Source organism: Ammospiza nelsoni, chromosome 9 (assembly GCF_027579445.1).
Source record: "Ammospiza nelsoni isolate bAmmNel1 chromosome 9, bAmmNel1.pri, whole genome shotgun sequence".
Classification (NCBI taxonomy): domain Eukaryota; kingdom Metazoa; phylum Chordata; class Aves; order Passeriformes; family Passerellidae; genus Ammospiza; species Ammospiza nelsoni.
In genome coordinates, this window is record NC_080641.1 from 15946336 (window position 1) to 15974142 (window position 27807).

The window sequence follows — 27807 nt, forward strand, 5'->3', positions numbered from 1 at the left end:
CTGCAAAAATAAGAACGAATAAATTAATGTATCAAATAATTAAAGCTATTAGTTGCTTCATGCTAGTTTTCATCAACAATATTTATTGCTGCACACAGACTTGCTTGGGGTTATCATTGTGCATTTATCTTCATGACAGAGCAACCATTAGATGGGAAACCCCAGATAACAGTGCCTCTCTTTCCAATGCAATCTTCTTCAGGCACACCAGTTTTTCTGCAGTGTTTTGCCAAGTGTAACCAATGTCACAGTCTTAGCCAGTGTTTTTTTACCTGAAAACATCTAAAAAACTGATTTATCACACAGTTCAACAAAAATGTCTGAAAGATGTTCATTATTACACACCAACCAATAGAGCGGAGGCAGGCATAGAGGCAACCTACAGATTTTTCACAATACTGATACACAGGCTACCACTAATAAGTTGTTTCAAGAGTAACAGAATTATATTAATATTTTTAACCAACTTTAAAGTTTTGCTATAATGTAGAAAAAGATCTGAATAAACACAGACCTGTCTTAGAGAGTACATAGCATGGTTTGTTTGGGATAATACCTGAAAAGTTCTTTCTATCAGCATACCAACTAAAGATAATGTCTCTAACCATGGATGTTGATATTGCATACTATGACAATCTGTTAAGGTAATTCAGGATATTAAAAAGACCAGAGTTATATTCTCATGAGTAAGAGCTGTTTCCCTGTGAGCTTTATATGGTTCTAGCATTGCTTTTGGCATGCTGATTAACTTACTTATATTTCTGTTTATCAATTGTGATGCACAAAGGTGTTAAAATTTAATTATTAATGAAGACTGAAATAACCTGGGTTCCTTGAGGAATAGATAACTGCCAAGTGTGATTTCACTTCAAAGTACTTTCCTTATTTTAAAATTATTTTCTCCAATTTTTAATTTGTCAAGTCATGCCAGAGTTGAAAAATACCAAGGATATCTCCTTTAATTGTTATCTAATAAATTACTGTAGATAATGTGCTAGATATTTCCAAAGATATATTGTATCAATAGCTTTAAATCTAATGATGGAAAGAAGTAGTTGTGTTACTTAAAAAGTCTTCCACCTGCACTTAAGGCTGAGAAACCAAGACCTTGGTCATTTTCTGTTCCTGAGAATCTGTGTGTGCAGCAATGTCACAAACCTCTGGCTTGGAAAAGGAACGGTCACACAAAACCCACTCAATTTTTAGGAAAATGTACTTTTAGAATGCACTTTCAAAACATCATGTTCTGACTATATTTCTTTTAAAACTCTCAGTGAAAAAGGAGACAAGTTTCTGCACAACAGACCTGGGATGATGATTAATCTGTGTTTCCTGACAAGTTTATCTCATTGGGTCCAGTGCTGTCATCTGCCCCAGAGAACCCTCTACATTACATTGGAGATCTCACAGCTCCTATCATGTTTGTCCTTCTCTTCCAGCAGCCTTGGCAGTGATGGCAATGGAAACCTGACTGATCATATCCCAGCTCCCTGAGAACTCTGTATTCCTTGACATTGACTCCTATGGCAAGAGGGGATTTGCAACACATCTGTGCTGCTGCCTGCATGTGCTAGTGGAGGGCCAGGAAAGGCTCTCATTCCAGGTAGGATGAATTTCTGTAGGCCTGGAGCCTTTTCAGGGACCACCCCTGGGGGCAAACAGCAATGGGGCCTCCTCCTGCTCCATGGAACCCCAAGGCAAGCAGGGCTGGCAAGCAGGGCCAGCCAGCACAGCGCCTGCTCAGGTTTCAAACACAGCCCCAGAGTGCAGTGAGGGTATGACAGGAGTGTGAAAGGCAAAGGTTTTCTGCTGTGAGACAGCATTTCTGAAGTGGTAGCATGGCAGATCCGAGTGGGATGCTGGTTTTCTGGAGACTGCCAGAAGCTACAGAATGAGTAGCTGTTTAGCTAAAACAGCAGGAGGAGTGATGAGGGGAAGTAGTTGGAACTGGAACAGTTCTGGAGAAGGGTTTGGGCTAAAGCCAGGGCGGGTAGGAGTAGGTGAGGGAGGTGCTCAACACATCTTAGCTGGTTCAATGTTTTGTATTTGCAAAACACTCAGGGTCCTTCTAATGGTGCAGTGCAGCGTGGGCTGCAGCATCATCAGTAAGTTGTCATCTTGCCACTGAATAAAAGATATAACTGGAGTACATTTCTCAAAGTGTCTTTGCACTTTGTTTTAAATCAGTAATGGTTTAGCATGAACTAGCAAAGCTCTCAGGTCATTGCAGAAAAATTATTGCAGGATATGGCTTTATTTTGACAGGTGGTGTAAATCTTGACCCAAATTTTCATACCTTTGCAGAAGTTATGCAGTGTACATGCCACCTTTCATATTTCTCCCTAGTTGTGTACCAAAGGCACATGTGCAAATGTAATTGGAAGCATTTCAAAGCATCCAGCTCAATTTTTGAGATGTTTGTGTTGCAGTATGTTGCAGTATGCTGTTGTAATCTAAGATATGTGGAATAGGATGCTCTTTCTGAGAGTAGAAGCCTCCTTGCAGAGCTGGGCTTTGCTGCATAATGTCAACATAATGGAGCTGATTTAAGGATGCTATGCTTGCCCTCAAGATGAATATCCTTGCACTAGCAAGTCCCAGTTTAAATCTCATTATGGGATTCTCCTGTTCTGAAATCAGTAGGAAGTAAGTTAGGTTTTTGAATTTTGTGAGAGTAACTTGTCTGCCTTAGATGCTTAGAGATTGCCTCATGATCAAAATGCAGCTTCAGCTCTTTAAGCTGCATGTGATGAAACTGTTCACACTCCTTGGAAATGAAATTCTAAATTCTTCAAGGTAAGAGTCCTATTTCAAGGATCCTTTGGCTTAAAAAGCAAGCTGAATTCCCATTTAAAATATGTGAGCCATTCAGAGCTCAGTGGTGCAGCATCTCATGAACAGAACACCCTACTGAACTGTCTCCTATGGACTGCTGTTCTGTACTGAGGACACTGGAGTTGGTTCCTCCTGCACTTGTCAGTGTATCTGGGGACTGGGTAGTGCATGTGGGAACAAACCTGGTAGCTCTTTATTTCAGCCTCTGTGTGCCCCTGATCTGTAGCTGCTTGGTGCTGCTTCTTAAGGCTCACCTAAACACCTGTTAAAGGGAGAATTCCTCCTCCAAAGAGATAATGGCTGAACTCCTTATAACCTAGAAGTTTTGAAGGGCAAGAATAGATCCTTGAGTCTATTGGAAAAGGTTTCAAATTTAAGCAGGAAAGAGTGTAAGAACAGAGGTTAGTTGGATACTGGTTCCATGAGCTGGAACAATGTTTTGGGTCATCCACAGAGAGATCTGTAAATCTGGAAAAATACAGATAAATGTCTAAAAAGTATGAAAGATTTGGAGAACTATTCCACTCATTCTCTAGAAAGGGAATAAAGTGGGTAAATTGATGTACAGGCAAGTGCAAATCAAAATGCTGGCTCTAGATTCAGCCAGTGGCATCAGTGCAGTTGTTACTATTGTCCACCTGTAAGTTTAAATTTTAAAATACTAGCTTGCATGTTTGATGGATTTCAGAGTTACTTTAGGTACAGGGGCATGCCTAATGTTAAGGTGTGTTTCTGCTCTGAATTGAAACATTTTAAATCAATGTAATCCTAAAGTAATCAGGTTTTCTAATGTCAGATTTGTACTTCTGTAGAGCTGACTATTGTAGTATCTAACAGCTTTCCATGGTTCTCCCTGTCCATCTGAACAAAAAGACAGACAAGTCATTGGCAAGAAGAAAAAAGCATATCAAGAAGTACCTGTCCAAGATGTAGTTATAAAAATGCAACATAATTTTGGGTATTACACTTTAATCATCCTGGACCTCAGCTGCCTGTTGACATCAGTGGTGTTAATGAATACAGTCCCTTTAATATAATTATTTCAAGTTGACTTCAGATACAAGTAGTCTTCTATAGAAATTAATTGCCAACAACTGAATTAGGATCAGAATCTTCCCTCTTCTCTGTAACATCTTTAAACTTCCAGCACTGTCACTTCTCACCTGATGATTACAGGTAACAATTTTATTAACAATTTAATTATTCTCTTTAGAAGCTAAGGTAAATATAAGGAGGTTGGCTTCTTCCAGAAGTCTCTTAAAATTATTTTACCATTGACTGTAGTCCAACATTAGAGAAGAACAGGCCATTATCAACAAAACTCAACAGGCCATTATCAACAGCTCAAAGTTGTGCTGATTTGGGAGAAATTGAAAGAGCAATGCTGTTAATATTTTACTGAACATCATGGTACTTTTGTGTGGGCTATGAGTCCCCTCTAAATTTATACTGTAAATCCTGTAAAGCTCTATTCACTTTCACAGTGAGTTTGTGCTGTAAAAGCTGATAGTCAAAGATCTGACAGAAAGCTGGACTGACATTTACGAGATCAAGCTTTTGTTCCTGATTTTATCATATCCATGTTCCTTGTCAAAATCTTTCCTTGCATGCTTAACCTGAAGAGGAATTTGAAATAGCTGGAAGGGCTGGTCCATGTCTCAGGTGTATGGATCTGGGAGAAGAGATCATGCAGACACTTATTAGAGACAAATGCAAGGAAAAGCTAAAGGGGCAGAATGTCTGCAGGGGATTTGGTGAGCTGGTTGTATTTTAGAGTAAATGCAGAGTAAAGTGAGTATCAAAAAACCCCCAAACCTATTTAACAGGATTCTTATAAAAATTACATTGTTAGCAGCAGATTTAAAAAACTTTATAAGAAAATACATTTACAAAGGGTAAAGAAAGGGTAAAAAAACCAAAACCAATCATCAGTTATGATGAAATGAAGGAAAAAAGAAAAGAGTACAAACGAGGTATAACAGGTTAAAGTACCAAGGTAGGCCAGAAATGATTGAGAAATTTAGTAAAGTCATAAAAATTAGCCATTAATATTTTTTTTCTAAACGTAGGAGAAACCAGGTCTTCTAGAAAGGCTGTAGGGCAAATAAATGCTTTGTAAGGTAGGGAAGGGAAAAATCTATTAACTATAGAAGAGCTTTGGGAGGTTACCAGACTCCTGTGGTGATGGGGGCGTGTTCTGGAGGTGTGTCTGAATGTTTATACAAACATTATTTAAAAATGGAAGTCTGTTGCATCATACCAAAAGAAGCAAATATTACTGCTGAGAAATTTTTAAAAAATGCAGAAATAATATTTTCACTGCTACTTGTGATTTTTCTAATTTAATTTTTCTTATTTTCAGGATGGGCTTGATTAACTACAAAAAAGGACCTGTGGCAGGTGTGATTTTTATAAAGATTTCAAGGAGATGGAGAGGAACTAGAGACTGGAAATCAGAACTTCCTCAGCAGGCAAGTTAATAGAAATTGTGATAAAGAACAGAATTAACAGTTAGATGAGTGAACATGATGAGTATGTAAGAGAGAAATAATAATGTACAAACCTGTAAAGGATTTTTTTAAAGAATCAAGTAACTATATGGATGCAAAAGATCTGGTTGACAATGTATTTTACTCTACAAAAAGCATTTTCCAAGATGCCTCAGCAAGGATTTTGTTTTTTCCTTTTATTTTTTTTAATGGAATAATTAAAGCTTGAATAATAAGAAGCAGCATAAGAATAGATGTCAGGAACTACTAATCAGTCTTATGAGGACTTACACATATAGAATTCTGCTAGAAAAGTGAACAAAGCATGGTCTAATAAATTTGCTCAGACTACAAAGGTATTGTGGCTGTAAAGACCTTCAGAAGAATTTCTAAGTTGTGAGTGACAGAAATTAAGTGTTCAAAAATAAAGTATTCCTACAGATACTTGGCTTTACTATTTAGAAAAGGCACCCTAAGAGTCGTTCAGGGTGTTTTACTGAAAATTTTGACTTAATGCTCTCCATCAGTCAGAAAAGCAAATAGATTATTGAATTTTTCAAGACAGGAAAAAGAGTGAAGTGGAAACACCACAATGTCACTATATAGCTTCATGATGTGCCTATCTCTTGACCACTGCATGAAGTCCTGTTATTGAAAAGATGTGTATATATATATATATATATATATATATATATATATGTGTGTGTGTGTGTAGTAATACCATAAAAGGTAGAATGAAAAGCTGTCACAGCTATAAGCAGGCCATATAAAAGAAGAGATTAAATAGATTATGTTTCTTCAGCGTAAGAAAGGAAAGACAGATTGAAGAAAAATAAAATATATGTCTTTAAAATCACAGATGTCATGGAAAAGCTGAATTGGAAATGATTATTCATTTATTCTTCCTCTCAAGAACCAAGAAGGAATAACCAACCAGTTAAACAAAGGTATTTAATTATTATTGTTCTTGTGCCCAGAACATTTGGATAACAAAAGTATTAATGTCTCAAGAAGTTATTAGGCAAATTAGTGGCTGAAGGACTCACTGAGAGCAATTAAATATGAAGATACTGATGAATTCTTTGGCTAAGAAAATCTATAAGCTGCACCTTCCAGCATCTGGATGCCTCTGCTGCCTGAAGCTCATACAGCCTGCAAGTGTCACACAGAGGGCACTGGTCCAGCTCAGAACAGCTTTAGTTTCTATTGTGAGATGTTCCATTGCCTGCAAGCATGCAAGGATGAAGATAAACACATGACTCACAGGAGTGAAGGGTTTTGAAGACTAGCTCTAAAATGAACCCGGTAAAATGGTCAGAAAATAGGGTGACATGGGAACTGGGAAATGCAAAAAGGCACTTCTGTTAAGTGTTTTAGTTAAGAGCTCAGATCTTGAAAAGTCTTGATTAGATTCAGAAATTCTTTGCTGAATCGCTCAATTTATTGATACTAAATAATAACACCCTTATTTAGTTTGACTAAATTTCCTTAAAACCTTCAGTCTGAATTTTTTAACCCCACCTGTACAGATTACTCATAACAAACACTATCAGGTAATCAAGACATTCAAAATATTTTGAACAAGTGAGTAAAACAGTAGTAGTATGTAACGAAGGTCTTGAATTCCTTTCCTGTTAGATACTACAATAGTCAGCTCTACAGAAGTACAAATCTGACATTAGAAAACCTGATTACTTTAGGATTACATTGATTTAGCATGTTTAAATTCAGAGCAGAAACACACCTTAACAATAGGCATGCCCCTGTACCTAAAGTAAGGCTGAAATCCATCAAACATGCAAGCTAGTATTTTAAAATTTAAACTTACAGGTGGACAAAATCATAGTATACCTACTTTCATGGCATCCATTTATTAATGGTAATTAAAAGGCATTTTTTAACTTTAATACCACTGGGGAAGCTTAGCTTCTGTTAGTGGAGGCTGTCAGCACTTTGCAAGTTAAAACCCATCAGCTTCTTCTAAAGGAAACTTTGGTTTCCATACTGTTGTGTCTGCACATGTGTAAAGGAAGTTAAAACAACAACTGTTGAAACCAGTTGATAATGATAATCAGCATGTGCTGGTGAGCAATGCCATCAGTTGCATCAGTGCCAAGATAGGAAACCTTGGCTATCTTTATTTGCCTCAGGTCAGTAATTTTTATCTGCAGTTAAGTAGGATGAAGATTACTTTACTTACTTCTAAATGGTCCTTTTAAGGCCCCTTCATAAAAATGCCCCATCTGGGTGAGTCTGTGCTGCTATTGATCTCTTAGTCTGTCCTCATAAAAAGGCAGTGAGCAGGCAAATTACACAGAATCTATGGCCACTGAGCAGGCTTAAAAGGAAAGCGTGACAGATTTTTCAGAGGAAAAGAAGTCCTGCTCATCACTGTTCAAATGAACATTTAATAATTCATAACAACTGAGTTATAAGTTTCCCCTTCAATACGCTTCCAAATGTGAATAGATTAAGTAGTAATTGCTATCAAGCTTTATGTTCTATTTCATGTACCTAATAAAAGTTTATCTAGTGGAGCTTACTTTGTATCTTTTTGATCTATTCCTAACTGACTGCAATATACTCTATTAAAATATTTATCGTAGTGCTATCAAATATTAACCATTTTAAAATCATCTGACTGAAGAAAACAAATAATGTTACTTGTTTAAGTTTTCATGAATTTCCTGATATTTAGTTGTTCAGAACTCCCCCCAATATAACACTAAAAATACACAAGATGCTACAAATTGTATTCACTCTCTTTGAATTGGGCTGTTTTGGAAATGCACTCTGCTCACATCCATCACCACTGTCCAATTTGGCTCTTCATGCAGAATTTGAGTTTTGTTGTCTGAAAAGTTTTGATTCTGCTACAGTACAAGAGAATATTAGAGAGGTGTTGGTTTTTCTATAGCTTAGTGGATTTTTAAAACTATTTTAGGAGAGTACAGAATGTTGGGGTTTTTTTTAAGAGTAACATTTTTAAGACATTTCCCTAACTATCCACCTGCTCGTCCTTCTGAAATTGTGTGGCTTTGTCAGGTAAAAATACTGGCAAGTTCCTAGGGTGTAGAATGGTCTAGTGATGGGGAGTGATGTGCCATGGTTGCATGGCAGCCCAGCCCAGCCTGGCTGCCAGGCTTCCATCTCTCCCCACTGAGTGGGTTATGCTCTCCCAGGGTGCTCCTGCTTGTTCAACCAGAGGATGATTCATATCACAGAACTAACATAGCAAAAAAACCTATTCTTTTTTGGTTAGTGTCCTGCTGAGTTAGATCTGAAATCATTCAGTGAAAGGTCAAACAACTGCCTGAGAGATTGCTAGGAGTGTGGGACTAAATAGTGGGGAATTTGGAGAAGAGGGATTGTAGCACTTGCAATTAGAGCAGTTTGGACAGCCATGAAATAGCAGCTTTGAAGCTGACACCTGGGCAAGATCAAGAGGAGAACAACCTCTCTGCTCCAATCCAATCCCTCACCTTGCTGGGGAAAAATTGTTCTGTTAAAGGTCAGGTGTATAGATGTTACTACTGAACCATTTCTTTTTGCTTTGGAGAAACCAATTCCTGATCACCAGGTTATCAGAGTAAATCTCCTGAAGAGCTGCGGTCTGTCAGGAGCTTGGTGCCTCTCAATAATATGGTAACTATGCAAGCTAGTCCCCTCTTTTGAGCTTCACTCTCTGCTTGGTTTTATTTACTTGTTATTTTCTTTGGCTTCTCCACACACAGGTATTACCTAATTCACAACCTCTTCCAGCACAGAAGCACCGAGATAAAGTCCTTAAGCTCTCCCCAGCACCCCTCTAGTCTATTCCTTCTGCAGGTTCTTCCATTTCCACAATATCCCACACACTTTGTAGGCAGCAGTGCTAAAAGAAGAAAATTAAAGCATGGTCTCTAGCCTAGACGTGCTACAGGAATTATGCAGATCTGTATAACTCTCTCAGAGCATCTTATGTTTTCATCTCCTCTGTGCTCTTCATAGAGGAGAGGTGCCTCACTTAATCATTTCTGTTCATATACAGTGTTTGTGTTCTGACATGTTTACTCTGACTAAAATATATTCTCCCCAGACAGGGAGATCAACCTTCCTTTTCTCCTTCAAATCTAGCATCTCATTAAAAAATAATAACATTCCATGATATTTATACTTTGGTGAGCAACTTTCTGTGTATCCTAGTATCTATACGAGTATGCTGTGGGTTGTATATTTTGGAAGGAACGCATTAATAAGCACATTTGCATTGTTGTTTCTCAAGTTTAAAAGACCCTGGTTTTAAAAGGATATCAGGATGGCATTACACCTGTAAGTCCTCAGCACACTTCCCCTGAGGCAAGCAGAACTAGTGTTTTGCATCATCTGAGGATCAGGTCTGATAATGCTGTAATTTTGTTTGTATTCTTGCCTTGCTTGTCTTACATCTCTAAACCATACTTTGCCGTGAGTTGCAGAAGTTGGATTTTGGATTCATGTAAAGAGAATTATTCTGGATTTAAATTTGCAGCCATTTGAAGGAGAGTCTGTTCCTCTTGCATCCAAACCCCTGTACACACACACAATTTCTTTAGTCTGCATAACAGCCATGTAAAATAGGTATTTTGAAAGCAGTATAAAGACCAGGGACAGATGACTGTTCCCTGAGGACAACAATGCTCAGCTCCAGCAGAACTTTATCCTTTTCCATAAATTCTTCTTATATTTTACTTCCCTTCAGCTCCAAGTATAGCAGTGTGGTTACTACTACCAGCCTTGGCACCAAACCACAGCAGAACTGAAATATATACAGCACCTGTGCAGAAGGGAGTCCTACTGTATCCTGATCAGCTAACAGCATTAAAACTGCTATTGGTAAAAAGATATAAAAATAGATAGGTGGATCTTCTATGGCTCCCACACAGGCAGTTGCAATGGTGAACCAGAAAGCAGGGCACCTTGATTCTGCATTTCTGTTTTTTTTTTTTTGTCTTTTTCCCTAGGCAGAAGTTCAATGTGTAGGTATTGTATACATCTGTGTACAAACGTGTAAAAGATCACTAACCTTCACTGGGGAGACCATTGCATTTATATGTATTTAATCTGTCTAGAAAGAAGTGTAGGGTGTATTTTTTTGAAAAAGATTTTAGAAGAAATTAGATGGTATATGTCTTTTCCTCTTTTCTTGCTGAATGCTAAATCCAATCTTCCAAAAGCAAATGTTAATATTAAGTTCCAAGTTTACAATTTCAAGTCTGATTTTCTTTGGCAACTCAATCTGCATGATGATTTTGATCAAATGCCCCATCTTCTAACATTTGTAACACATGAAAAAATCCACCCCTAAAAAGCTCATATTTAAATAATCATATAATAAGTTAAATGCATGCTGTGACAGAATATGAATTATCTGACTGGCTGCAGATTAATACAAGTTTAGTCTGGAAGACAGATACAAGTACTGAGTCCAATTTGAGCGTTGAAGATAAGAGTCTAATCCTTTGCTTGCTTCTGCTTAAATGAATGAGAAAGGGTAAAATGGGATAGATTGTTCAGACCTTGATATAAGGCATCTGACTGAAAACTCATTCGCTAATTGTTTAAGATTGGCACCATTGAACCAAGATAATTTAAAACACTGAATTGCTACGGGGTGCCAGCTACCATTGGTAACACTCACTCACTCTAGGCCTTTGTAGTGCTGTGGGTTCAATGTGTTTACTTGGTTTTTGTATGAAGGGAGATAGAGAATATTATTAGTCATTGAACCTTCCCTCACCTTTTCCCCTGTGAGGAACATGCCTAATGAAAATTCGAGCTGTGCTGCCAAACTGATATTGGCAAAAGATCTTTTCTGTGCCTGATTGGATAAATATGCAGCTGGTTTTGGAATCAATGCTTCTGTGAGTGAAATGAAAAGATGTTACTTTAAAATGCTGTAGTATATATGCAATGGACTTTAGTCAGCTGAAATGTCATGGCCAAGAAATACACAAGATGCAAGACTGTGAGCAATACACGTAGAAGATCAAGCGAATGCTCCTACTTAATATTTTCGTGGTGTTTAAATATTTTTGCTTTTGATACAGGTTCCTTTTTTCAAAAAACACTATGTTCAGTTAAAAACTGGCCCAAATCAACTGTAGTTGCAGGTTAAATTTCTTGCCAGGCTTGGAGCTTTTAGTTCTGTTTTAATGTTAATTTTTAAAGGAAATCGTTCAGTTTCTATAAAATAGAAAAATCAAATATATGCTATGCTATGTAATTTCTCATGTTCCAGGAGTTCTAAAAGGGTTTCAGGACCAAACTGTTCTGTTCTGAATTCATTGCTGTGCTTTGATCCTGGTGAGAAAATCCATTGTGGGTATGTGGCAGGGAGGCCCCGCTGAGCCCAGCACGTTCCCGCACGCCCACGCCTGCGGCCGCAGGGGACCTGGGGAGGGCTCAGAAGCTGCGCCAGGCACAGCCACATCTATTGTGCCTCTTCTTCTGAGGGCAGCAGACCTTCCTGTACCAGCCAGACCCCGCTGACCGCTGCGTCTCTGCAGCACAAACCCTGAATGCAAGAAGATAACAGCTGCTATCACAGTGCTTTTTATCTGGGAGGCAAAGTCTAAAATTGCATCTGACCTCGGTGTGTGCAGAGACACCAAGCGAGGAGCGCTCTGCCTGGATCCTCAAAGGGTTTAGATTAAATCACTAAGAGTGAGGTACCTAAATAAATAGTTCTGAGGATAATAGCTTCTGTGACTTCTACTTTGTGTGGTGCAAAGTAGACTCCAAACTGTAATTTATCAAATGATATATTGCAGGCCTTAGAAAACACAACTCGGCTTTTGTGTTGGTTTTTCCCTAATAGGTTTACTAATATATAAAATTATGACACTCCATTTACTTATAGAATCATACATGTAATTAAACTAGCTATGGTATAGATTTAAATAGTTTATTTATAGTCAAGCTTCTGTTTGCACTAGGTGCAAACCATTGGGTTTTTAGCAACAAAGCTCCATAAGAATAGAATTTCATAATAATGCCAATAGCCTATGTATAACAAAAACTAAACAAGCACATATTGGTCTGTCGAGTGAGTGTGTGTATCCATCTTTGCATATCTATGTTCCTGTGCAGCACAGGCTTAGGGAAAAGCTGATCAAAACCACATGCTACGTGTCCAGACAAATAATCTTTTTGAGCTTTGCCAAGGCAACAGAATGAATTCTTATTTTTCTCGTATATTGGGGTCTGCCTGCTTGCCCGGTCATTTGTTTAGAATTCAATGGGAAAATAAGAACACTAAAACTGACACTGTACAAAATTAAATTAATTGGAATTCTGTTCCTTCATGATAAGACTTGAAATGAGATTTAAATCAGTTTGTGGTTGGTAAAACATGGCAATTTGATGTCTGTTCCATAAAACTGACAACTGCATCTAGTTGTTTTTCTTCTGAAATTGATCAGATAATTTGTGCAAACTTGGAAAATATCTGACAGTTACACAATCAGACTGAGATTTGTTCAGAAAATTACAACATAGTGAAGGAAACTCAATTAGTTTTGTCAGCAAATATAAAGGCACTAGCTTGCATTTCCAGAAACTGTCCAAAGCTTTTACAGATACTCTTGATTCAGCTAAAATCAAGCTAATTATATGCTGGGCTCAAAAGTTCCTCATTAAAAGAACATTATTTGTCTTATAATATTCAAACTCTAAAAGATAGAAAGTACTGAAATGATTAAGTAATTGCTTTGACAAACTGGTGTGTATATATATTACTGTAAAATTTACTCAACAGTCCTCCAGACTTGTTCAGTACCTCAGCTACTTAGTATCTTTTTAAAACCCACTGGGCTACTTAATATCTTTTTTAAATCCACTGGGTGGACACAGTGGTAAATTTTCTTTATCCAAATTCTATGCAGAGAACCATACTGATTTCTGATTTGCTTTTTTCCCTTGTAGTTCGGGTCACTGCAATATTTCCAATGCTTCATAAATCCCAATGGTTATTTTGCCAGTGTCTAGGATAAAGTACAGGGTGGTAACAACCCTGCATATGGGGTGCAAGGCAGAGGGAGACCTCCTATTTCTGAGTGTGTTATTTGGGAGGTAACTAGGATCTGATTTGGTGAAGAATTAGTAATAGAGAACTTAGAAACTTGAAACATTACTTCAGCTGCTTTCTGCTGCAATTCTAATTGCCCAATAATTTTGTGAATCATAACTCAAGTAGAAGCAGCTGGAAAATGAGAACACAGTCAACAACCACGTGTGAAAAATATGGTTTAAATGCCCTGCTAAATACAGGACCTTGCTGGTAGAAGCTGAGGAAGTCCAGTTTTCTCAGGTTGCAGTGAACAGTGTTACCTGTGCAAGCTTCTTTTCTTTTCATATACTATCTTTAATGCTATTTGGTTAATTATCACAATATTACCTGAAATTATTTATTGGTTTTCTTTCCAGATATAATTTGTTGAGTTGTCACAGGTCCAGCTTTTCTGCTTCAGCAGTACCCATCACTTGGAGAGGCAGTGGTAATCCTCTACCATTATTGTCTTGTATGACTGTTGACCAATTTATAGTACTTGTCTAATTGGTGTCAGTAATTACATTTTCTTGGGATTCTCATTGTTGAGAATACAAAGCCAGCTCTTGTAGAAATCTGTCTTTAATGTGTGTGTGGTTAAGAAGGCAGAAAGGCAGTGAGAGAAGGTGAAAGAAAAATGTCAAAGGACCCTCCAGAGTTTCTGGAAGTAGATAATCAAAACTGTTAAAAGAATAAGTCTTAAGAATTTACTACAAACAAAACTTGCAGTAAAAGTCTAATCCTGTATATACTGAAGTGATATTTCTACTCACTTGTTTACAAGACCCGTTAACCAGAAGAGAAGCAAATATATAAATAAGTATTGAAACAACATGTGTTCTAGCACCATTTAAGGAAAATTTCAGCTCTTATTTTTAAGGGTGTTAAGTACACTTCCATTTTTTTTCCAACCATTAGGTTTCACCTAGTTTCACTAATTATTACAGGTACCAAGCCAATGTTTTGCAGCTATTGTCCAGGGATAGTTTTAAAGGTATGAAAGCATAATTAACTTAGTCAAGAAGCTGAAGTTTAGGACAGAAAAAAGTGAACATGCAGAGAAATCACCTTCTTTCTTTTAGTAGGAATTCTGAATTTGGAAGTAATATGCTGATGTTTTAGTATACAAAACTTACTTCATAGTTGCCAAGACATGTGTATTTACCTATGCCAGCGGGAGGTCCTCCGGGTGTTAGTGGGAGAGAGGGAGGACACTGAAAGTGCATTGAATTAATTGGGTGGCACAGTCAGTGCCCTCAGCTGGGAGTCTCCCAAGGGTCAGGCATTATGGCACTGGTACAGCCCCGAGCTTTCACTTGTTCTCTGCTCCCAAGAACTGGCACATGACAGCACACGGACGAGAGGCAGCGCAGCTGCAGGAGAGGGGCGACTCTCAGAGTTACTTACGTTGGCAGCCCAAGCTGTGCCAGATATATCCCGGCAGACATTTATCACATTTAGGCCCTGATGTTCCCTCCTTACACTCACAAAATCCTCTGTCATTACAGCGATCATGGACTGAACCAAAAGGGTTACAATAACAGTCTGCAGAAACAAGACAACACATACACACTGGATTCAGGTCTACATGTGGAGATAATTCATTCAATACCAATAAAGGCTGCATTTCCAGTGCTAAAGGTAAAGGAAGACTGTCTATTAAGAACATCTAGTGTACTGAATATAATTACTACATGTCCATTTATTTGTTTGCATGTGTCATTTCAGGAAGAGATGTTTTATGATGCAAAGAGAAAAAGTAGACAGAAAAGATATAAAGGCAGAAGATACCATGGTCTTGAGGGTAAGTGATTGTAACAGATTCTCTTTGGCAAGTATATTTTTGACAATTTAATGAACATTAGAAAAGCTTTGTATAGTATGGATATATCCACGTGCCATCAGGGTGAAATGTTTTGCTTTATTAAAATAAGCTTATCTGTATTACTCAATATTTTCAAAAGTGCTAGATATCTTTACAGAGCTATATAAATGCACTTTACTTATTTCCAAGATAGTCTTCCTTTATAAGTTTGAGCAGTATAATAATTTAAGTGAATATCTGCCATTAAATTGATGAGATTGATTTATCAGTGACATTAATAAACCTTTTTCATATTCTGCAATGAAAAGCTTGAGGTGAGCACTAATGTAATGCAAAACCTTTAAGAACAGGCTTTATGCAGCCATTTTAATTTCTCTCACCTCCCAGCGTGCAGATGGAAAATGCAGTGAGGCTCATTCCCCGCTGTATATTTTTCACATGTGTTCAGCTAATTAAAGAATAAGTAGGGTAACACATTTCCTCCCACAACACTTACTGTGTTGTTCATTCACAGCCCTTTTCTTTAATGCGATTACAATGTCTGTGTTCAGCTTTCAGCCAGCTGAACAAAGGCAAGGAGCTCACAGAGCTCATTTTTGGCATTCCTGTTCTTCACCTTGGTTATTTAGATTTTGTTTTCAAATGAAGGGTTATCTCATTTTTATGTAGACCCATGTAGACCCAGAGTAACTTCACTGTTAACTGAGACCACAGACTCCTTTTGGAAGCATCTGATCTCTGCTTCTTGCTGATTTGGGGTAACCTGCTGGGAGTCTGGATTTATATGTTTGTGAATCAGTGCTGCTTTGATGACTACATCTGCCAATTGTTCCCTAGCATTAGGTTAAACCTCAGTGGTACCATAAATGAAAAAATGGTCTTGAACTGGGAAGTTACATATGTATATATATCCAATGAAAAAAACTAACAGGAAAACAATTGCTAGAAAGACATTTGTCATCTGTTGTCTCACTGTTTATTAGCTATAAATTACAGATGGCACTCTGAACATTTGGAATGCTGACGAAGAATAGTTACCTTTGGCAAAAGGGTTCCACAATAATAATAGAGTCAAAATAGCTGGCAGCATTCATTAATGAAGCGGAAAACTGACATGCCAAAAATACTCTGCAAGGCTGAGTATTGCAGCAAAGTGAGTGCCATTGAAAAGCTGGGAATTCTGATGTTAATCAGATGTATCAAATGTTTATGTAAACAGGCATAGACTTGAGATACATTCTGAATGCAGGAAGTGAATTTTGCTTCAAGAGTGTTTACAGAAAACCTTGAAAGACAAAAGCTTGGAATTACATTAAAAACAGAGGGTCCAATTCTTGTTAAAAATAGCTTTGTTAGATATAATGAAGTTACAGTGATTTAAACAAGTATTTGTGAAAAAAGTAGCCTGTGATTCTGGAAGTTATATTTTCCAGAGAACAAGATCCTCAACCACTGACAGGTTTCCTACTGAGCTCTATCATATAAACGTGTAGGAAGTTCCAGGCCCATATCATGCAATTGAAGGGAAAGTAAAGAGTAGAAACAAAGTTTTAGGCCAGGCCATTTTGCAAAATTAGTAGATCCAATCAGAACACACAACAGACTAATTCTAGCTTCCATCTTTCCCAATTGATACCACAGTAATATAACCTACAGAACATTCAGATTGTCCAACACAATATCAGACTTTGTGGAACACTTCCCGAGGCCTACCAAATATTGAAGACATTACAAATCTCAAAGGTCACAATTTCAGTGTGCCACAGGGAGGCAGCAAGTATCTCCAATGCTCTTACAACAACAGGGCACTAAGGAACACTAAACTAACATTCCCAGATCATCGTAATAAGCAAACCACACACAGAAAAAGCCCCTGCAGATCTGAACTGAGAAAGAATTTTCATCCTAATCTGGGAACTATTTGTAAGGATAGGAAGATAACAGAAATGGTAATGTGTTCACTGGGGTTCACTCTATCAATGTGATGCTTCAAACAAAACACAATGAGCGTAAATAAGAAAGGAGGTGGGAAAATGGGCTGAGGTTTGCTGCTTATTAGTCTGGGCTGACAGTGGCTCCAGGACAACCCCCAGGGTTAACTTCATGTGTCATTAGGTGTTAACTGAAGCCTAAGCCTGACTGACTGCAAGGGTGGCTCTGTTAAAAGTGTGACAGCAATCACCAGTTGAGTATTTATGCAGTGAGGCAGAGGCCATGTTTTATTACTCTGGGTCTACCTGGTGGTTTCCATGCTATCCTTGCTTGTCAGTGTGTGCATTGACTGAAAGTCACTTGGGCTTTATCAAGAAATAAAAATCTCTTCAAGCTGTTAAATTATTTTTCACACCGAATGAATAATTTCAAACTTCAGAATACCTTGATTTCTTCTGAAACTACAGTTGCCCATATGAGGTAATTTTGCAGTTAATGTACAAATCCACAAATTTTTGATATTTCATTTTAGGAAATAAAATCTATTTTGCTGCTAAAGAAATTAAGGGCATCAAGAATTTAGATTTAAGCCCACTGTATAATACATTGCATTTGGCTCACTGGTAAAAAAAACTTCTCAGGATTTGAATTCTTTATTCTTAAAAATTAAGCATTTTACATTTTCTCCATTGATTTAGCATCAGCTAAAATTTACAGATTTGTTATCCATGTACTTACCATATGTATTCAGCAAACTGTGAAGCAGTTTTGATAAATCAGAGCCAAAGCCCTAATAGCTGCCATTAAACTAGCTCATCCAAACATTTGTTACCTTTCTACATACATGGCTGAAGAGGAAAGAATGAGCCTGAAAAATGACTTTCATACGGGAATAAGACTTGTACATATCACTGCAAATCTGCTTATTAAAATGTTCATGCCAACATTTCATTGTAGTTAAAACACAGAACACTGCTTTTAAACTCAGAGAAAAGAGAAATGAGCATTTCCAATAGAGCAAGACTGTGCTTGACCTAGAAGGTGGTGAATCCATCAACTCTCTCACAGGTGAAAATGGTCCATGTTTTGCCCAATTAAATCTTAGGAGCCCCAGATCAAGACAGCACTTTAAGAACAAACTTCTCTGTTTTCTGAAAAGTGCTTAGGTGTCTGTTCATTTCACTGACTTTACACAAGAAGTAGGAAAGACCTCTTAAGTTGGCAAATCAGCTAGAACACATACATTAGAAACATACATTTTGTATGGTAACTGTGATCTGGAAAACTGTCTTAGTCCAGCAAGAATGTTATTTATTTCAAATTAATTACCTAACGTGTAGAAAACCAAGGTTTGATCCTATAGTTATTTCACATAGTGCAATTCTCATCGGAGTCCAAGAGAATTCTGCTTGCATTAAGATGGAAAGTCAGCAAATGTTTCACATTGCCTATTTGTTTTGCTAAATAAAAGATCTAAAAAAATTATTTCCTCACTGTCTTGGCAATTTTAAAATGCACAGTTGTCTTACCATGACATTTTAAATATATCACTTATAAATTTATTTTAAAATTACTTATTTTTGGCTTTTTGTTTACGAACTTCCTTGTCTTATGTAGCTGCAGCTGCTGTCTTAGCATTTCAGTGTATGTTGGAAAACAACATACTGAATGAGCTGATGAAAAATTCCAAACAGACCAATTTAGAGTTGTATTCATTAGGTCTATTTAGGCAGCTGAAATTATACAGCCCTGATGCCATACCAATGATGTCTGTCATCGACATCAAACAAATATGTGGGACAGTAGTTTTTTCCCAAGAACATTTGATTTTGTTAATCTCCTCAGCACAGTCATACAAAATCATGACTTGCCTACTAAAGTTCTTATTAGCTCTGACTAATTAGTGGCAAAGGAGACCATGCATTTCCTGAATGCATTGCCAAGCAAGTTAAAAGGACACATGAAATGCCGTGCATGGATGGATCTGTGTGTTTATCACAAGATAAATATGTAAATCTGTCAAGTTACAAACTCAAATAATAGCAACTTAAATAGTTTCTGGCTTGAATCTCAACAGTGGATTATAAATATATTAAAATATAATTTATTCACCCATAGTCTATTTTGATTTTACAGTATCTGCTAACTACTCTTTGCTTCCTGGAAGATGAAAAGAAAAAAAATCACAATGAAAATACAGAACAGGTCGTACTGGTGCTTATGTCTATAGAAACATGGTATTATTAAATTCTCCACTTCTGTTTGTTATTAGAACAGTGTTTTTAGTGACTATCTGTTAATTACTGGCCATTGTACAAAGGTTCCTTTATTGACTATGTTCAGGCTTCACCTGAAGTGTCCTAACTTTGCTGTATACTGTCTGTGGTGACATGAGAACAAATGCATATTCTTCTAGCGTGCTAAGATCCTAAATTTTTTCCTAATACGCTTTTCTTATTGTGTTCTAACATTTTCTCTAATTCTGCAGTTTGAATATTTATCACAGATGCTTGTTCTAAAGCACTGTTTTCACCTAGGAATCCCTTTTCTAAATGGACATCGTGTCACACTGATTTGACAAATTCTGTTTCTAACCTCATGGGCATAATTTGAGTTCCTCCTCTAAGTAGCGGGGAGGTGACACTGCATTTACAGCCCTGTGTCTGGGAGCAGAATTAGCTGCAACATGTGAAATTCAGTGAATAAAAGGGATTAACAGAGGTCCCTCCCCATGTCCTCTTGATACAGCTGGCAGCTTTTGTAGGTATACATTCAAGAGTATGTGCAAGTAATTGGAAAAGTCAGATTGGGACCAGGTATTTAAGACTCATTAATTTTCATGTGTGACCCCAGTGTGGCTCCCTCCTATGTAAGGAGAGCACATGCAGTTTCTTAGGGTTTTCTGGGGAAAGTCTACCCAGTACCCAAAGCAAGAGAGATTTGTTATTAATTACAGATTCAAAATGCCTCCTTGGGGCTACCAGGGCAATAGAAATGAGGTGAGAAGTCTACACAGGTGCTCTGATCCATTGAAAAAGCTCATTCTGGCTTCAGTGGCAAGTAAGCAGCAGTGGTCCCTAGCAGCTGCCAGGAGCTGCAAAGGCACAGAAGAAAAGGCGCAGTTATCCCAGGACTGACCTATGCACACATTTTCATCGTCCAGCTCTGCGGAAGCATTTCTGAAGTAGCCCAGCCTGCATAACTCGCAGTGCTGACCTCTAGTGTTGTGCTTACAGCTCACGCAAATGACCGTATTGAGCAGCTCGATGTAACTGCACCGGTTGGAGTGCCCGAAGCATTCACAGTCTTTCAAGGAAGAACAGAAATGTATACAAAGTGTATACAGCAGCAGAGTAATAGCACATTACATGCTTAGTAAAAATGAACCATGAGCAGAAGTATGAATGAATGGCACATACATGTTAATCAATGTAACATGGACAGCAGCAGATGTTTATCTGCAATGGAAGTGGAGCTGGTTTCAGGCAGGTTAGCGTGACCCGACAACCATGGCATGACGTCGGAGGTTGGCTGTTGTTGGCAGACCTGATGGAACTGAAGCATTTGCAGTTGTAAACCTTTCAGGGTTACTGGAGGTTCAGTTTCCGCTGAGAGAAATGCACATATTTTTGCACATTTGAGATGAGTATAGATCAAGACCCGGGAAAAAACCTCCTCGTATTAACAATGTTAAATTCGGTGGACAAAATTGTCAAACTTAATTATGATTAAATCCACAACTGTAAGTAAAATAATTTTTTTTCTGACAGAAATGGAGAATATTCAAAAATGCTGTTGAACTTGGAGTGATATAACTGGTAAGCACCTTGAGAACTAGAGTGTTTCATGGCCAAACAAGTCTCTAGTTTGACAATTTTGGCCAACACCTCCTAAAACGATTAACAGTGAAGAAAAGGAAGGAAGACAGTTATTGGAGAACTACATCAACTGTACTTTTGAGGTAAGCATTAACCGGTTTTTGTATTCTGAGATGAAAACCAGTTGGGCTAGAAACGATTATGAAAATTCTGAAATGTGTACTGACTAGAAAGCATGCTTTTTACAGCCATCTGAAATGAAGTTGGCATGACAGCCACTTAAAAAAAAAACCTTCATTAAATATAGAATGCTAGTGCCTTTTAGTTTTTAATCATGAGCAATACTTGGCTTTATGCAGAACAAAGAAAAAATTAGAAATGTACGAATAACATTATGGAAGACAGAGCTCTGCTTTGTGTAGAATACTTGTGTAAACCTGACTGCTCAACTCTTGGGATTATGAAGCCAGAATGAATGCAGGAAAGGTTACTAGGATGATAAAAGAAGTTGAATCTATTTAAAAAGTGAAGACTAGGAAAATTTGACTTGTTTAGTCTAGCAAACTTATGATAGAAGGTATCACCTTCTTGTATAAATACAGCAAGGAGCTAAGCCTTCTGCCATCCTAATGGACAATACTGGCACAAGAACAAATGGGTGTTAACAGGCTACTGGGAAATTTCAGCTGGAAATTAGAAGATGGTATCTAGGCTTTAGGGCAGTGAGGTTGTTGGACGCTTTCCATTTGTCACAAAACACATTGATGCTTTACAGATGTAGTTTATTAACTGGTAGAATAAATTACAGTATGTTTCCTGCAATAATGGAGCATTGGATGCAGTGACTTGGAAGGGCTTTGAGGTCTTGAAGTTACCTTGTAATTAGACAAAGCTCTAGCAGGGGGTGTAAAATGTTTCCATATATGACAGAGGCCAAGTCCCCTGTGCTGCCTTTCCTCTGGTATGCTCCTGGTTATGCTGGGGCACCTAATCATCCCCCTGGCTGGTGGAGTGGGCTTCACATACAGTATTTGAGCCTGTCTGTATTTTTGTAAGGAAACAACAGTTGCAGGACATGTTTCTGAGTATGCTCTGCACTCCCAATACATGGATATTTCTTTGGCTTTTGTCTGATGTACTGGACTGTAAATAGATTGCACCGTAAATGGATTAAATTTTTTTAGACACTTAGCACAACATATGTTTCAATCTTGAGAGCTGCCTTTCTGCTGCCAGAAAACATTAATCCATTTTACATACATGCATTTAGTTAACATATATTTCTTGTTCTCTTCAATGTTATTCTGCTAAATCAGTGTTTTGTGGTTCATGCTATTCTGGTAATTTTGATGCTGGTAACTGCTGGAGTACAGGAAAATATTAGTGTATCAGTCCCAGTATGTTACCACTTGACACAAGTAAGGAGGAAAAAATGTTAGTTTGTTGTCTTGCAGCTGGTCAGTCTGATTCAGCATCTCAGCCAGCCACCCTGCAGCATTTCTCCCCAAGTATATCCATCTTGCTCAAGTGAAAACTGCCTGTGTGGAACAGATGAGATCTAAAAGTGGAAAATAGCACTAGCAAACAGGAGTAATGGAAAATTGGTGTGATTTTGTTTGCGTTTTATTTTTAAAGTAAGAAAGACTGACTAGTGATAAGCAATCTGATCTTTCTGAAGCCAAGAATCAGAAGCAAGGCTGTCAGTCTTTCTGTCCGACAAAGGACCTGTCTTCTGCTACCAACAGATAACTTGTTTTGGTGAGATAATACTGTATTGGTATGTTGGTCAGACTTGTTGCTAAACATTTTCATATTCCAGGTGAATTTAGAGGAAATAATTTGCTTATATACTATAAAGAAAAGCTGACTATGCTACATTATCTTTTGTATTTAAGGCAGAAGAAAGAAAGTGAAAATAGTTCATGAATGAATGACTGCACTACTTCCACTCTGAAACTGCAATACAACTTTCAATTATATTACTACTACACATAATTAACCATAGCAACAGCACAGAAACAAAAGCTGCACATTAAGCAATTCACTCTCAACACAGGGTCTGCTCCAAGTTATGATTTGGAGTGAAGAAACCTCTAATAATTACGAAGCACTTGGATGCATGCATGCACTGTGAAACATAAGCAGGAGGACTGTTCAAGTTCAGAGGTGGGTCATCAATACTTAAGGTAAACAAAGAGATCAGTTTTTAAACTTCGTTGCATTTCTATGGGTATTGCTCTTTTGTAACAACTGTGCCGTGTGAAACCAAGTCTTTGTCTCAAAGTTAACTAAGATACAGGAGTGCTCTAGTAGTCTTGGTCAGGTAAGTAAATGCTACATGGGGTAGAAAAAGCCACAGTTAACTCAAAAACAGTCCATCATCTGATCAAATATTAGCAAAGCAAAAAAAAAAGAAATGGCAAGTAATGATTAAATCAATTTTGTGATAGTGTTTGCTTCTCCCCTGCCTCCCCTCCATATTAGTGCAGTAAATTTTTGCTGTTGGTCTGGTCAGTGAATCATTTTTACATCCCTCTGTGCTTACAAAAATAAGCTATGTAAGAAGTCCTCCTATGATTGAAATGGAATTACTTTTTGTACTGGCTACATGAGGTGCTATCCTAAGCCACTCAGACATAGCACACAGAATTGCATTCAGCACCGTGCCAGCTGGGAAGCTGTCAGTGCTGTATGGCCCTTCCAGCAGATCATGTGGTTCACCTTAACCAGAAAGTATTCTGCTTGTTAGACCTGTCAGAAGCACAGCTTAGGGTCCTTAGGCACACAGCTCTGGCCAGCAGCCTAAAGCACTGTCACGCACTGGCAAAGTCATGCAAACACTGAAGGGAATGGGGTAAAGTCTCAAAATCAGGCTGCACATGGTTTACCAACCATTGTGAAATGACATGAGCTTCTTACAGTGCTAGAAAATGCTGCTTTCAGTTCTGAGTACCACATGTCAGAAAAGACACAGATAAGTTGAATAACAATAAGGAGTGAATGGTTCAGAAACTAAAAATCTCAGAGAAGAGATAATGACAGCTAGATAGGTTTAACGTGAAGGAAAAAGGGATTGCCATGTTAGATGTGATCATTGTTTTTGGCTGAGAAGCATTGACTCTCTGAGCCTGCCTGACTATTTTCCAGTGCAATGATTTTATTGAAACAATCTTGATTCTGTTGCAGAAAGCATGATAAAATTGCCCACTGAAGCAGGCTCACGAATTTGATAATCTAATTGTTTTGTTTCTATAAATTGAACAATTTCCCCCCATTCTAATGCTATAAACTTACATCTTTGAGATAACATACTATTATTGTAGGGATGAAGTTCAGCTGAAGCTTTAGCTATTATGACCATTAAAACATGAAATGTCATCACATGAAACAATGATAAACACACAAGGAAGGGTAGCATCATGTCTAAACTAAGGTTGCATGAGACAGCTATTAGTGTCACTTTGTAATTAAAAGCACAAAGCATATTTCAAGAAAAGTACATTCACAAATCATTAAATTATATTTTCTTTTTCATTTTCCGCTCACTCCGTGCTCCTCCTCCATACACTAAGGCAAACAAAGGAGATTTCATTGTAACCTTAGAAATTACCTGCTTCATAACAAATAGTATGGCTCATTACCATGATCTCATCAAATGGGTCAAACTAAGTTCACACATTTCTTAATAACCCTTTTCCTTGTTCATATGTATTTCATGAATAATGAGATATTCACAATAGCTGCAGAAAGACAAAACATCTTCATACATACTCTTTACAGATAAATTGATGAGGAAAAACAGTGAAAAGATCTCAGGGTTCAGACTGTGAATGACAGATATGCAAATGAAACAGGTTGTCTGTAAGTCAGAAAGAATATTTGCATCCTTTATTATATTCATAAAATTCCATCATTTTTATAGAACACTAGAACATCAGTTCCAAATGTAATGCCTGCACTCTGAATTTGCACACTTACAATAAAATGAAGACATAAGGCACACTTACAATGCACTAAAAGACACAACAATGCATTACATTCCATGGCATTTACAGATACTTCTTGAGGACATGGACAATTGGTATTTTATGGATTGTTTGCCCTCAACTAATCTGCTTATGTTTCCTCTTTTACAATTTATGCATATCACTGAGGAAAACAAGACTCTAGTAAACATCTGCTTTCTAGGCAAGGATCTGAATAGTCATATTCATACATTTATCTCCTTTAAAAATAAATGCCATGTCGCTTTATTTGCCACCAACAACTGTCTAAGAAGCATATTTATTTTTCTTTGTATGGCTTATGTTTATGTGACTTAATGCTTCTGTTGTATTCAATGAAGATGCCTCACCAGTAAACTAATGGGTACACTCCACAGATATTCCAGATTCATACAGTGCAATGTTTTCACAACACAGAGCACTATGGGATCACTGTATGAATCCTAGAATTCCTACCTCTCTTGTGGTTTGCAACTTGAACAGAAGAAACAGTTGACATAGCTAATTTGGGAGCAACTGGATAGGTAATAAAATGAACAGCAAATTAGAAAAAGTGTCATATAGGAACAAATCAAAATATTAAAATAAACATATTTATTTTCTAACTTTTGAATTTAATAATGGTTATTTTTTGTAAAGAAAGGGTAAAGTTTCAGAAAATGAGTTACACATTATCAATTATTGAATTATTTGAGCTGTAACACCCAAGACGAAGACAGGGAATGTAATTCACATCTATGCGCTTTGGCAGTTTTGTGTTAGCGTTTATTTGGCGGTTTCTCCCAATCCATGACAAATAACTATATGATAACCAGAGTGGTCTGAAAAGGGTTTTATTGAATTTGAATGCATATTTATTCTGGCCAATTAGCATAAACCTAAACCCCACAATAAAATATTTAGATATAGGCAGATTTCTATAATAATTCTTTTCATACACTATCCTTAAATGAAGTATTTAATCTACAACTATATGTTAAACACTGTAACAATATGCTGCAAACGCACAAAAGCTGAATAGAAATGCTTTGAAGTTTTTGTGTTTTGTGCTCCCTACCAAAACATCAAAACTGAATTTACTTAAACTCTTATTTTTGGGGAAGAAACACTGAGTAATTCTGTGCTGTTTACAACATATTTTGCAATGAAGTTGGGTCTTAGATCACACACAGTATAATAAGGCAATGAAATCCATTAGAAATGCTAAGTATAATTTAACTGAGAATGGTTTAATTTAAAATTCTTCTGAATAACGTAGGCTAATCCTTACAGAGAGCAGAGGAAAAGAGATCAGTCTGGGCAGGGTTTTTTGTTTGTTTAAAAAAGACATGCAAAAACTTGGGAAATACAGTGAAAGCTAAATGAAATTGGAATGCTATGTATTACTTTATCAGGGATATTTAGTTTTAAATATATAGTGAATAATCCAAACTAGAGTACATTTCTAATCCTTACATAGAGCACAGATCAATTAGTATTTTCTGGTTTGTTGGGCACGTAGAAACTTGCATATATAACATGGCAGATTTCACATGCACATGGGGTGTTTTTGATTTGGTGATTGTGATCCACAGACTTAATTACAGCCCTTCCCATGTAATTCCCAACAGATTCCCAATACATCTCATTTGGTGTAGTGGCCATTTTCTAGATTGCCTTTTCATTAATTTTATCCTCCACCTCTGTGTGTTATAGCACAGAAAGGACATCCTTTGAACATGAAAGTAAGCCACAGGCCAGATTTCTGCAGGGACTTTGGGGGGAGGAAAGGGCGGTAAATAAGAACAGAAGAAGGAAATTATTTTTATAATGAGCAATCACTTTGAAATGTGAAGTGTAGCTGAATACTTCTTCAACTAACAAAGAATCTTAGTTTTATTAATCATCTTAAGAAGTAATTTTGTTTCTTTCAGTGCTAATTGTCACATCACAGTATGAAAGTAATTTTTTGTGTAGCACTCAAATTGTAGAAAACCATAGGTCATTCCTGCAGAGAACTTGCTTGTATTGTGGATGGCATGAAAGCTGAGAATGCTTCTCAGCTCACTTGGGAAAACAAAGTGGAAACAAGACATTAAAAATGCGTTTGATGTTGACAGCAACAACCTTTGTTCACTGAAAAATCTAAAATTTACTCAAAATACAGATTGTGCTATCTAAACAAGTCCAAAATTTTCCTGGGCTTTCAGTGTATCACAGATTTTAGTCTGTATGTCTATTATTCCCATATTTGCAGTAATGTTCACAGTCTGAGTGTTGGAACACTCCCTTTTCAGGTGAAGTTTGTTTTATAGTTATTTTCTCATAGGATAGCATTACTTAGCACCAGAGAAAAATGAGTTGGAGTATCATTGTTATTACTTTTGCCACCCTGTGGGACTTGTTGAGAGCAATTTCAGTACCTTTAGACCACTAGGAATTTTACAGCATCCTACCTTGGTTTGGTTTAGAAACCTCAAGGGAAGAAATATTCGGCCATATCCTATCAAACTTTGGAGGATCTGCATGCATCAGGAAAAATCAGGTTTTGTTATTTACATCTGTGATATTGTTCTAAACAGGCAAGCATATGGACAAAGACAGAGATTACACACAGCTATTACTGGACTAGTCTAAGTTGCACTAGAACAGAACATGACTCCACAGTGAACAAGAAAACAAGCAATTGATGATTCCCAAAACACCAAATGGACATAAAATACTGTGCATAACAATTTCTCTTCTATGGCTTAAAATATAACTTTTCATGATGAGAAGATATCCTAGGCCAATATATATAGTTCTAACACCAGGAACAAAACAGGAACATATTGTGTTAAATCTGCTCTGCAGAGAT

The 27807-nt window shown here is 37.3% G+C and overlaps 1 protein-coding gene across 1 annotated transcript in view; it reads right to left on the reverse strand.

Annotated features, from left to right (window-relative positions):
• NTNG1 (netrin G1) overlaps positions 1-27807 on the reverse strand; it is a 148240-nt gene that overhangs the window by 11215 nt on the left and 109218 nt on the right. Inside the window, exons 6-9 of the mRNA XM_059478691.1 lie at positions 27407-27472; positions 25428-25487; positions 20288-20455; positions 14800-14937 (exon numbers count right to left, since the gene is read on the reverse strand). Coding sequence (XP_059334674.1) covers positions 14800-14937; positions 20288-20455; positions 25428-25487; positions 27407-27472 — 432 coding nt within the window. The remainder of the gene's footprint in view (positions 1-14799; positions 14938-20287; positions 20456-25427; positions 25488-27406; positions 27473-27807) is intronic.